At 37.6% G+C, this 13,230-nt stretch overlaps 1 protein-coding gene across 1 annotated transcript; it reads left to right on the top strand.

Annotated features, from left to right (window-relative positions):
* The first annotated feature begins 11,783 nt into the window (after nucleotides 1-11,783).
* LOC108673383 lies at nucleotides 11,784-13,093 on the top strand. The gene is made up of 2 exons (XM_018161202.2): nucleotides 11,784-11,972; nucleotides 12,302-13,093. The coding sequence occupies exon 2, from the start codon at nucleotides 12,372-12,374 to the stop codon at nucleotides 13,017-13,019; it is 648 nt and encodes a 215-aa protein (XP_018016691.1). The 5' UTR covers nucleotides 11,784-11,972; nucleotides 12,302-12,371; the 3' UTR covers nucleotides 13,020-13,093.
* Nucleotides 13,094-13,230: the final 137 nt, after the last annotated feature.

Genomic DNA, 13,230 nt, shown 5'->3' with positions numbered 1-13,230 from the left:
GTCGATTCCAGCCCTGAGACTTAATAAATAAGCAGATTACGGCGAGAATCGCCTCTGGTGGAACACGCCGTCAACTAGTAGAAGATCAAGATCAACGCGCGCTTGGCCGCCTGGCAGCAAGTCAATCTAAAAACAGTCATTCTCAATTATTAAGAAATAAATTTAGGGTTCAGAAACTTAACGAAAATAATTGTTCAATCATAGTTAAATTGATATAACTGGAAATTAATTGCTATAAAGACTTATATTAAAGGCTGCATGTATTTTTGCCTTTCGTTGTTGGTTGGTCGCATGTATGAGGTGCTGTTGCCATTGGTGTTCTATGTGACTCGCCGGACCGATAAAATAAGTTTGTTCTTCTCGGTTGTTGTTGTTTAGTTTGCAGGGATTTATTTGATCGAACATTTTCTGTAAAAATTATTTATTAGTTGATTTAATATATTTGTGTGATATTTTTCCGATGATGATAAAAAAACGACAATGTTAGACGATAATGTCGTTATAAAACATTATCGTTATAAAATACATTATAACATTATCATTATACATTATAACATTATCGTTATAAAATAACGATAATGTTCGATTTCAATAGGAACAACGTTCCTCCTTGACAACGAACTGAGCACTGGACAGGCAGTGTTATGTGGCGCTGTTGATCAATGCGTCCTCAAAGCGTCATCCTGGTATGATGTGTTTTGTGTGTGCACTCTGGATTTTTTTAAGACTAAGTTGATTGATGCTTTGGGTTTGTTATAAATTATTTTAATGATAACAAAAACATAAAATCTATAACCTCAATCTGCATTGAACAAAAGAAAATTTCATCTATAATAAATACATATACCAAAGAGTAGAGAGAAAGTTAAACGAAATGGCAAGCAATAAGTAGTTTTCAAGTGAGAGGATTTAGTGAAATTTAATTCAAAATTGAAAGACATTATGAATTTTATTTTAGACGTTGATAATGTGATAGTCCAGAAGTGCTGGAGGCTTAAATGTAGCGGGCGCTACCGCTACATGCTCTAAATGTAGCGGGCGCTACCGCTACATGCTCTAAATGTAGCGGGCGCTACCGCTACCGCCTCAATTGCTTAGATGTAGCGCCGCTACCGCTACCGCTACATGTAGCGCGCTACTGCCCGCTGGTAACAACTAACAACATGTTGACACTAGTAACAAGCTGAGGTTGACACTTGACCACATTACACCGAAATCTTTCGTACAGTTTTATTCTGTAATGTATATTATGTATGTATCATGCTGGTTTTAAATAATATTTAATACTATTAAGTAAAATCTAAAGGCTTTATCTATAAATGTAGCGGTAGCGCCGTAGCGGCAAAACCTCGTATCGCTACTTAAATATGCAGCGGGCGCTACCGCTACAATTGCTTAAATGTAGCGCCGCTACCGCTACATGTAGCGCGCTACTGCCTAACTCTGCTTTTATGTTAAGTTAGATCGAGTAATGCCAGTAATACCGACAACATACAGTGAACGATAGTGACAATAATTAATTGCCCGATCATTAGTTGGCTTTAGTTATTTAGTTAGTAGTAAGTTACGTAGTTATTTAGTTTGTAGTAAGTTAGGTAGTAGTGTTCATTCCTAGTAAGAAGTAAAGTAATAAAGTAAGTAAGTAAGTAAAGTAAAGTTGTGCGTGTTGCGTGCGGAGTTGGTGCGGACGGAGCAGAAAAATTCTCCCTGTGACAACAGCGCCTCATAAACTGCAGGAATCTGCCGGCGACATGACCAATGCTTCAACATAACACATTACATAACTTACGACTTGATTAAACTACATAATAACAATACTATATAATTGTCGCATGCAATTACCTCGTAGGTGTAAAGTTTTTCAGGAAATTGAAACCAATGTAAAAATTCAACTCCTAGTCGTATCATGTTTTCATTGACTCACGGAGACGATATAGTGTATCAGCAGCTGAAGAAATAAATCCTATCGTTTACGAACCTACTGACAAGCAAAAATTGTACGGAGAAATGAAGCGAACAATTTCAAGTCTGAATCATTAATCTTCGGCGCCAAACCTGCGCATGCAGCTTCGTACCAAAGTTCTGAACAAACAATCCAACAAGGCATTATAACACAGGGCAAATTTAAGAACACATTGTCAATCCTGCGGAATCTTCCATCAACTTTAAATGCTGTACACTGGTGATGTGTTGCACACAACTTCTGCAATTTAGTCTCAAAAAGTTTACTTGAAACAATTGTAACAATCAGTGCAAGAGGTTGCAATTGAGATCAGTGGTAAACTACGTACTCAGATATCAACTAGACACATCGGGATAATCTCAGTCTACAAGAATATTAATATTCAAGTACAAAACAGCAACACCGTGCAGCCTAAAGCCATTCAATCACACTTTTCTAGACTAAATATAGGAGCCAAATTGGACAGTTGTTTGTTCATAGTTCAAAATTATATTTTAAAATTCTAAATCAACTGTCGACGAATCATCTTTTGAAACTTATCTTGCATTTTCTCTACTTAGTTTACTATGCAAGTAGGTATTTTATTCTTATCGTAATTTTCTGTCTTCAATATCTACTAGCGCCGATTGAAAAACACATCAAAATTGACAAAACACTTTAATCATTAGTTTCTTGTTGTTTCCAAATAATTCTACGACAAGCTAAAATAAAAATATGGCCCCTAAACTTAAGACAAACTGGCTATAAATGTAAGAAGATGGTTTGGATAAATCGATAAAAAAAATAATTATTACGCAGACCGAGATGATGCGAGGTCGAACAGGCTTCCAACAACAGCGTCCCATAACCTGCGGCCGCCCAATCAGGTGTCCGTCTCCTGTGATGCCGGAAAATTTACTTGGAGATTAAATGTTAACATTGTTTTTCATTGTTTATAATACCTCTTGTTGAATTAAATTCGATAAACATTACTCCGGTGTTACCACAAACATCGAATGATCCAAGAACGTTATAATAATTTCCTTTAAAAGAAGGTTGCAATGGAGCGCGTTGATCAGTCAGTCGGTCACATGGAACACAAGTGGCAACAGCGCCGCATAGCTGCGACCAACAAACATCTATTGGTAGAAATGAATGTAGTATTATATCCCTAGCTTGTACAGCGATTTATTTACAATAATACTTGATTATGTAATTTATTGGTAGAAAATGCTTTGCCGGATTCATGACCCATGACTTTATTGTTCGTTGAGGTGGACGGCTTCTGATGAACTTGGGCCGTTTCATTGAGCGAGTGCGTTCTCGTATTTACCGATAACTTCATATCAATATTATACCTCCAGATTCTAATCATATATAAACAATTCAATCTTATTTAATAGCCTACTGTTATATACGTATGAGGTCTTGTGTCGCCACTTGGTTATCATATTGATATCTAAATTTTATAGTCCACCGTCGCACCAGTCTAACATCTCACCGCTGTAGACTGCATGTTATATAAGATGATAATAAGCAATGAATTAAATAAATTGTGTGCAGCCTTTTCTTTGCATGGTGCCTCACCGGAGCCTGATGAGATTTGATATTTCTAAAAATAGGATCTTATTTCATCTGTTTAGAAATATTGTTTCAAATTTCTATTTTATGTGAGTGTGAGTGGTAATGTATGATGTTATGTTGAGAATGTTGGGCTGGCAGGTTGAGGGATGTTGTCACATACTATATATCACAAATTTCATCCACGCCGCGCTACAAAGATAACATTGATTGTTATCAAAATATATGGTGAAAAAAGGCAGTGCCTTTCCTCATTTACACTCAACGTCCCGCAAATTTAAACAATGAATTTTCCTATTAAAGAACTTAAAGCATGAAAAAATCGAGCCTATTAATATGAATGCAATGTCAAGTGAATTATTTTCGGTACTTATAGCAGAATATAATTTTTACCCCCTCATCGAGTTCAGTTTTATTTCAGTATTGTTCACAAAACTTAGTCATCAAATTATAAAGATGTAATTTATTCATTGATGTTGGATGAATATGTTGATATGAATGTTGATAAAGATCTTAAAAACGAATTATCAAACCTGTTTTTAAATTCATCGCAATGGAATGAGCCTTGGGAATAATTATAGAGGGTAGAAATTATGGTCCTCAGCGAAGGGAAGAATTAACATCGAATTTATTTTATTATCTAAGAGCGCAGCGCGCGGTCATGCCTGCTGAACAAATTAAAGACAAAAGGAATAATACAAACAGAGAAGATTCACTCGAATGAGTGGAAATATTCAAATGAGTGGAAATATTCAAATGAGTGGAAATATTTTTCGATTCGTAAAGACCAGGCCTATCGACTCTAACATCATTTTTTTTTAATTTCGGTCTGGTTCGTTTTTTATATGGGGGAGAAGGGGGGGAGGGGTGAAAAATGAGAAAAAAATGGGAAAAATAGAAAAAAAACGCAATAAAAAAAACTAGATGGAAAATGAAAAAAGTGATGTTAGAGTCAATAGATATGGTCTTTACGAATCGAATGATACGTGTCTCGATGTTGTAGGATGATATTTGTGGGAGGAGATAGATTTTCTAAAGTACACCTTTTTAGCCGTTTTCTATGAATTTCACCGTTTTCTATCAATTTTTTCGAAAAATTCATAGGAGCAAAATGTTTTTTTTTTTTTACATTTTACGTATGTATGTGAAGTTTCATGACAATCGGATAATAACTGTAGAAGTTTTCGTATGCTAGGGCGGTCCCCTTAAAAGCTGGCAGCACTTTATTATTGCGCTGATATTGTGAACAATTTGTGGTTATACTAAAAACATTTCAAATGGAGTTGACGTGAAATGAATGTGTAGAGAAGAAAAATATAGTTATTTAGAAGTAGTTTGATGAAATAATAATGTCTTGTTAATTTGGGTTAAATGAATAAAATTTATATCGTATAATATAATACATATTTATATTTTACTAATGTCATATATTTATATAAAATTCTTATCTCAAGTTATTATCGACCGATAATAATTTGAGGTCCCTCCTCTAAAATCAATCATCCCTGTTCATCACCTACCGCACATCCTCGTTCCTCAAGTGCTGTTCATATCAACAATTTGTTCATCAAGTTTACCTCATACTCATTCATAACCATGAACTATGCTTACTATGATAATTCACCATTCACTATTGTAGTACGGAGAAATGGTTCAGAAAATATGACCCCGGCAACGGTGCCCACATGGTTCATTTCAACGGGTAACTTGGGCTGGGTTTAGTCCGCCGCTAACGACCAGGTGGCAACAGCGCTGCATAACTGCGTCAGGCGCCTAGGCCGCACATTTTGCCATAGGATTTGGTTGGAGGGAAGTTGTTCGCTTATCGTTCAGAATTATATTTTTAAATTGTAAATCAAATGTCGATGGATGGTCTTTTGAAAATTCACTTGTTTTTTTCTCTAACTACTGTCCTAAATCAGTTGGTATTTTATTTTCATAGCAATTTTTGGTTTTCGGTCTACTAGCGCCCATCGAAAAAAAACATCAAAATAGACACCCAAATATTTTTTCCTTGTTGTTTTCAAACAATTCTCCGATAAACTGAAAAAAACATGACCCACAAACTTAAGACAATTTTACCATAAATGTAATAAGAAGAGGTTTGGATAAATCTGAAATAAATAACTATTGCTTGGTCAGCAGACAGAGAGATGGGAGAGCAGGCTTCCCTGTCGGAGCGCAGCAACAGCGTCCCATAACCTGCGGCCGCTCAATCATGTGTCCGTCTCCTGTGATGCCGGAAAATTTACTTGGAGATTGAACGTTAACATTAAATTTTACATTGTTTTTCATTGTTTATAATGCCTCTTGTTGAATTGAATTCGATAAACATTACTCCGGTGTTACCACCACAAACATCGAATGATCCAAAAACGTTATTATAATTTCTTTTAAAAGAAGGTTGCAATGGAGCGCGTCGATCAGTCAGTCGGTCACATGGAACACAAGTGGGAACAGCGCCGCATAGCTGCGACCAACAAACATCTATTGATAGAAATGAATGTAGTATTATATTATTGTATTATTATATTATATTATATAGTTGAAGTGGACGGTTTCTGATGAACTTGGGCCGTTCCATTGATTGAGCGAGTGCGTTCTCGTATTTAGCGATAACTTCTTATCAATATTTTACTTCAGATTCTAATCATATATAAACAATTGAATGTTATTTTATAACCTACTGTTATAACGGTATATATGAGGTCTTGTGTCGTCACTTGGTTATCATATTGATATGTAAATGTTATAAACAGGCTAAAGCAGCGGCCAATACAGCGGCTCCTGCCATCGTCAAACGTCAAAATGATTGCTTAATATACGTTAGTACATCCTGAAAAACTTTCTACTAGAGCTTTTATATTGAAGGGTTAACTACTATATTTATTTGTATATGTGCGGTTTTATGATAATGTTGATTCATTATTATCGATTATATTCTCTACATAAACGCATTATTTTATATATAACATAGATGAAAATAATCCGTTCTCTCACTCCAAACACTCGCTGTAGGTCGGTGGCAGCTATGAGGCGCTGTTGTGGTCTGTTATCCTCGTGGCCTGAACGCCCGGCCGTGGATGGCATTTTCTTTCTATTTACTTATTACCTCCTCCTACTTACTTACTACCTCTTATTATTTCCATTCAAAATAAATTAGGTTAGAAAGAAGATCCTCCGAAGTTTCGGTTGGTCCTAGAACGTGAATTAATTGTATTTCTATAGTTTAGTCATCATTATACAATATATACAGCTTTTATTATTAAAGTTGTAATGCTTCAATAAATAACTTGAATTCGTTAAGAAAACATAAATTTCATAGAATTATTGCGTTATTGTTTTTTTTAACTATTTTTCAGTGGCATAATTAGGAACTGTAACTGTAATGACTAATTTCTGTAACTTCTTAGCAGTTTTGGTACGTTCAATTGTAAAAAGTATGTGTATTTTTAATTTAAGCAGGTTTCACTGAAGAGCAGAGAATTCATTTTATTGATAATTTTCTTATTAGTTTATTTAATAGATCGAACAAGATTTTTCGTTTGCACTGGTAAATCGAAAATCAGATTACCACGTGGTGGGTGCCACTGCAATGTTCCACCCACGGCCTTCAAAACAACATTTCGAGCGGGAATCGAACCCGGGCCTATACCCAGTGCCCGTAAATTTTCTCACAAATGCATATTTCCAACTAGGCTATTAAGTCATTAAGCCACCTACAGTCATGCCAACCTAGTACGTCTGTAGTTGATCAGATTGAGGATAGCACCCCAGCCTTCAACCTTCACAGCCATCAACCTTCTGACTGGATTTGTCAGAACCTTGAGACTGTTTTCGGAGTAATTTTCGGCGCTTTACTTCTTAATTATTTTTGTGATTTTGTGATTATTCCTAACATTTCGATTTTTGAGTAGTATCCTATTTACTTGATTTTGCACTTATGTCGACCCAGTTTCCATCACTCAATGCGCCTTTAAACTTGATAATGAATGATAGAAACATTCGAAACGTCTTTAAAGAAATAAAAATGTCCTTCGGTAATCTGATTTCGATTTACCCGTACAAACGAAAAATCTTGTTCGATATACTGAAAAAACTAATAAGAAATTAGTCAATAAAACGAATTCTTTGGTCTTCAACGAAACCTGCTTAAAAGAACAAATTTTGCCAACCAAAATATACTAATATTTTTAATGCTCTATGTTTCCTGGATAAACGACATTGGTTGCACGAAATTGCAGTGAACGCCAGCGGAAGCGTGTGTGTCATGAGTCGGTAGAGCTGTAATTACCTTTCACGTGATATTCATAACGTTCACCCAGTATTAATTAGTTCTTAATCATAATACATAATATCAACATTCCTCATCGAACGTTTATCATATTTTCAAAACGAGCTCGCTATCATAAGTCTAATCGATCTGAAATTTTGCACACTGACGTAAAATCGGAGACAATACTGGAATCAATTGAAATAAATAATTTTAATAATTAAAAAATTTGAAATGATTTTTTTTAATATTTGAAAAGAAAATTAGAAATTCGTTGTACATGTGTAACATCGGAGACACTGGATTCTTTAGAAGTGTTGTTTTTAAAAAGTAATTTGCAAACGCATATTATTGGTGTTTAAACAACGGCGTAGTAGCAACATAACTTCAATGGTGCACCGCAACGTCACGGTCCGCGTCGCTCTAACGTAGACATCATAAATTTGTTCCTAAAATGTATTGGTAATTTAAACAACTTCGATTACAACTTCATGTCATTAAAACAACGTTTAATGAACGTTATTTTAACGTCAAATGCTGATGAGATGGAAGTACAGACCGTGTCAGGGTTCTGAATAATGAGTAACTATGTTCCATTACTCGCAGGTTTATCGCTTCGGTCTTGTGTGCAAAAACTTATTTCAGCATACTAAGTAATACATCAGGATATACATATAGGTATAGGCACTATTTATATCATTTCTGTACATAGTGAGGGTAACGTCATAATAAGTGTTTAGGTGTTACAGTGTGTGTTACATGAAGTAGGGATCGAGACTTGACCGGCCGCGGGTGCAGGTGGGTGACGGTTATGAAGCGCTGTTTTGACCTGTACCTCTTTGCGGCCTGAATGCGAGAGACGACAACCTGTTCGTTGCACCCGAGAGGCGGCAGGCCTTTTAAATACTACACTACATGATACCATAACATTGCGCACCGCAAATATTTTCACAAGCTATCGACAACGCAATTTTAGGTTGTTTGTGTCAGACGGACGACAGAAACTGTCTGTCTGTCCGCCACGGACGGCCGCGATGTTGCACCCACGCCTTCAAAACAACATTTCGGGCGAGAATCGAAACCTGGCCTCCCCAGTGACCGCAAATTTTCTCACAAATGCATCTTTCCCACTAGGCCAATAAGTAAGCCACTCATAGTCGTGCAAACTGTCGTCTGTAGTTGTATGGCGCTCACTTGGACACCCCGGGACAGCAGTGACGGGACAGTATAAATGACAACCAATTAATTATCTTCACAAAATAAACAAAATTCGCGATTTTATCACGCCAAGGCACGGCAGATGCAACAATATTGTCGTTTGTTCACCAAGTCATTCACACGTTTTCAATGTGTCTATCTAGAAACGCCATGAACCCTTTCTTATATACTTTTTCATATATTATACACAATAAAAGTTTTCAATATATTGTGTGAGTGTGCAATATCCAATATATCATATTTCTTGTATTGTTAATGGCCTTATTTAATTAAGAACTACGAAACCATGATATAATTTACCGTTCACTATTGTACATAGTATTAATGAATAATAATGGTTCAGAAAATGTGACCGGCGCCGGTGCCACATTGTTCATATCACTTCGCAACAATCACAACAATTTAATAACTGTGATTAATTAATAATGACAACAGTGCCTGCTACATTATTTTATTTATTATATATAATTTAATATCAACGGTGCGGTGCCATGGGTTCATTTCAACGGGGAACTTGCGCTGGGTTTAGTCCGCCGCTAATGACAGGTGGCAACAGCGCTGCATAACTGCGGCACACTGGAGCGGCGGCCGCAATCTTGCCATAAGATTTGATATACTCTTAAAACAATTGAGAACAGCTTCCATATTATTTCGGACACTGAAGTTGTGTCAATTCCTTATACATGTAATTGTTCTACATGTTCGTCGTGAGTGGATTTTTCTTTATGCCCTTAAAACGAAAGAGTAAATTGGAAATGTGTCAAGTAGTTTAAAGTTATATAAAAAAATCAGAAAAATTATTGCTCTATAAATATTATCATCTTATCGAAATATATCATTAACTACTCACAGCTTTACATGGGATAGATTTGGAAGCTCGTTCACAACGGTATATATCAGAAGATGCAGCTATAGCTTGATTTATTTAATCTAATTACGACATTGGGTCATAATCGAAAAGTTTAGTTTAACCAAAAATATCTATACATAAAGAAGGGATTGATATAATTAGTAAGATGAGAGAGAACACATCAGTTTGCAGAGCTGACAGCGTGTGGCTTGTCACGAGAGTTTATCCCAGACACTCGTGGATGGGTGTTAATAAATGCCTGATCTCATTATTTATTATACTTCTTATTATGAGTCCATCTTTAAATGACGTGCTCTGCAAATCAGAGTTGCATAAGAAGGCAGAACTTATGTTAGTCTTAATGGTAATTCCTCTGAACGTTAGTCAGCAACGACAGAGCGAGGCACTTGAAGAATTTATTCAGATATCTACCTAGGCAAAAATAGTCGTATTACATGAAGAACTACCTCGGTGTGCCACAATATTAAAATAATATCTTATGAAGGAAACGTTCTGGTCAGGGTTATACAGTACAAACTGCCTGGTTAAGTTGCACAAAAGGGAATTTACAATAGCAATTCATTCAAAATTCATGGGCAATTAGCTTCATTTGCACAATCGTGTTGATTGCGCCGTAAGCTAGAATGTCAGTATCAAAAAGAACAACACGCCATAAATGGGGGCAAAAACCTGCTAGGAAAATTGACAAGATTTCAAAGAGCATTCACTTGATTTTAACCGGATTCAGTAATGCTACGTATAGGCTTCAGACTGGGCATGCAGTATGACGTGCTTAAAAATCAGCTAGCAGTATATTATAGTTGGAACATCTCTGCTCATATCACTGATCAGGTGAAACTTCATCATCAATGTTGGACATTTAGACATGAAAATAATGCCAAGTCATCAGAAAGTGACTAACGGTATTCATGTTATCATGGGAGAACTTGACTGCAGAATTCTTATATGATGCGGATCACATATGCTAAGTCGTAATACTGCATAGGACAAGTTAGAGCTACTGACCTCTGGAAGATCCTACCAATTTACTGTATTTGTTCAGAAACAAGTTCACAGAGTCTGATAATAAATATTATAAAAGTAGTATTTATATTAAACAATAAATAGGGCATTAAGGAGGAAGGAGGTTGGAGGGGTTGTGAGCTTGAGCGCAGCAGTCGGAGCAAAGCTCGCAGTGGCAACAGCGCCTCATAACTTCGGTTCACCGACAGCGTTTGGCCAACTTACTCTCATAAGATGGACAATTATTTAAAATTCTTCACATTGGTTCGTTCGGATAATATTCAGACTTCGATGGTATGATGACATTTTCTCACAATCTGCTGTTGCTTTCAAACAGACTAATTTAATTGTGTTGTTCCTTTAACTTCAATCAACGTACATTGTGACTGTGTCATGTGATAATGTGACAACGTATTGTCTGTTGTGTTGTGCTGCATCTTGATAGCACTAAAATTAATGCCAAGTCATGTACGTATCTGATGTTTCAGAAAATAACAATTTTTTGTCTATTATAATAGCTTTTTGTTTATGCTATCCATAAAAAACCCAGCCGTTATTACCCTCAGCGCTCAGGCCTCATCCATTTTTAAAAAATAATGTAGTTATACCATTTATATTTGCTCTATCTAACAAAGAAAACTTTTCCAGGATCAGCTCAGCTATACAGTATTCGAGAGATTAGAGTTAGATTATATCATGATAACATCAGCATTCTAAGTACACTGAATGATAAATCAAGTTAGAAATTATATCTCGAATGCTTACTGAATGCTTCTCATACTGAGCAAAATCAATAGAAAATAGTAGAGGAGTATTGGTCGGTAGATAATACAACGCAAGGAGTCGTGGACCGAAGTGAACGACAACAAACGCGCGCTTCTGCCATCAGTCTTCAGTGAAATCTGTGCCACTCGCTTCCCGGGATACTGCCTCATATACACGGATGGCTCCCGCTCAGTAGCACCACCCCAATCTGTGGGCACTGGATTAGTTATACCATCTGTATCCTACCACAAGGGATGGCGCCTCAATCCCAGCCACTCAATCATAGCTGCAGAGCTATATGGCATCCTACAAGCTGTGAAATACCTATTGGACAACCGCATTCACCCAGCACTGATTTGCACGGACAGTCTATCTTCACTACAGCTCCTAATGCAACCATTCCCGAGGAGCTACTCACATCTTATTGCCATTATCCACCATAATCTCCTTCAACTTCCAAGGGGAGAAGTGCATTTCCAGTGGATACCAAGTCACTCGGGCATACAGGGCAATGAGGCGGCAGACAGAATCGCTAAGCAGGCAGCAACGTCTGACGACCCACTGGCAGACATACCATTCGAATTCTCTGAACTCAAGTCTATAGTACAGAAGGGAGCCTGGAACTTTTGGCAAGCTAAGTGGACATCANATACCTATTGGACAGCCGCATTCACCCAGCACTGATTTGCACGGACAGTCTATCTTCACTACAGCTCCTAATGCAACCATTCCCCAGGAGCTATTCACATCTTATAGCCACTATTCACCATAATATCCTTCGACTTCCAAGGGGAGAAGTGCATTTCCAATGGATACCAAGTCACTCGGGCATCCAGGGTAATGAGGCAGCAGACAGAATTGCTAAGCAGGCAGCTACGTCTGACGACCCACTGGCAGACATACCATTCGAATACTCTGAACTCAAGTCTATAGTACAGAAGGGAGCCTGGAACTTCTGGCAAGCAAAGTGGACATCAATTCGTGGCCAATTTGCCCTGGGTACAATCAAACCATCAGTGCGACCATGGTCTCTTCGCAAGCTACAGACTCGTCGAAATGAGACACTCTTTGCAAGACTCCGCCTTGGCACAGCTCCGCTGAACAAGGCCCTCTACCAAATCCGCCAAGCCCCCTCCCCGCTCTGCCCCTCATGCAACACCCCAGAAACCTCGCATCATTATCTCATCTCTTGCACGGAGTTTGAAGAAGCCCGTGAGCAACTGCGTCGCCAAGTAAACTCGCATGGAGTTCTTACACTCAGCACTGCTTCACTGCTGGGAGGAGACACCTCCAACTGCCCTGCCTGGCCACACATCTGCAAAGCTGTTGAAGAATTCATCGGCAAAACTCATCGATTCCAGCCCTGAGACTTAATAAATAAGCAGATTACGGCGAGAATCGCCTCTGGTGGAACACGCCGTCAACTAATAGAAGATCAAGATCAAGAGTCTGAGTCTCAGACTCTGAGACTCAGACGTCCGCCTGTCGTTGTCGACTCAACGCAAAGGGCTTGCCGTGAGACTAAGGGTGTGGACGGTGGACCACAAATTATTTATCTCTTCAAATTAACGAACAGCT

The sequence above is a fragment of the Hyalella azteca genome, unplaced genomic scaffold (assembly GCF_000764305.2).
Source record: "Hyalella azteca isolate HAZT.00-mixed unplaced genomic scaffold, Hazt_2.0.2 contig15693, whole genome shotgun sequence".
NCBI classification, from domain to species: Eukaryota; Metazoa; Arthropoda; class Malacostraca; order Amphipoda; family Hyalellidae; genus Hyalella; species Hyalella azteca.
The sequence above is the reverse complement of the archived record's forward strand: the minus strand, read 5'-3'. Positions and strand labels throughout refer to the sequence as shown.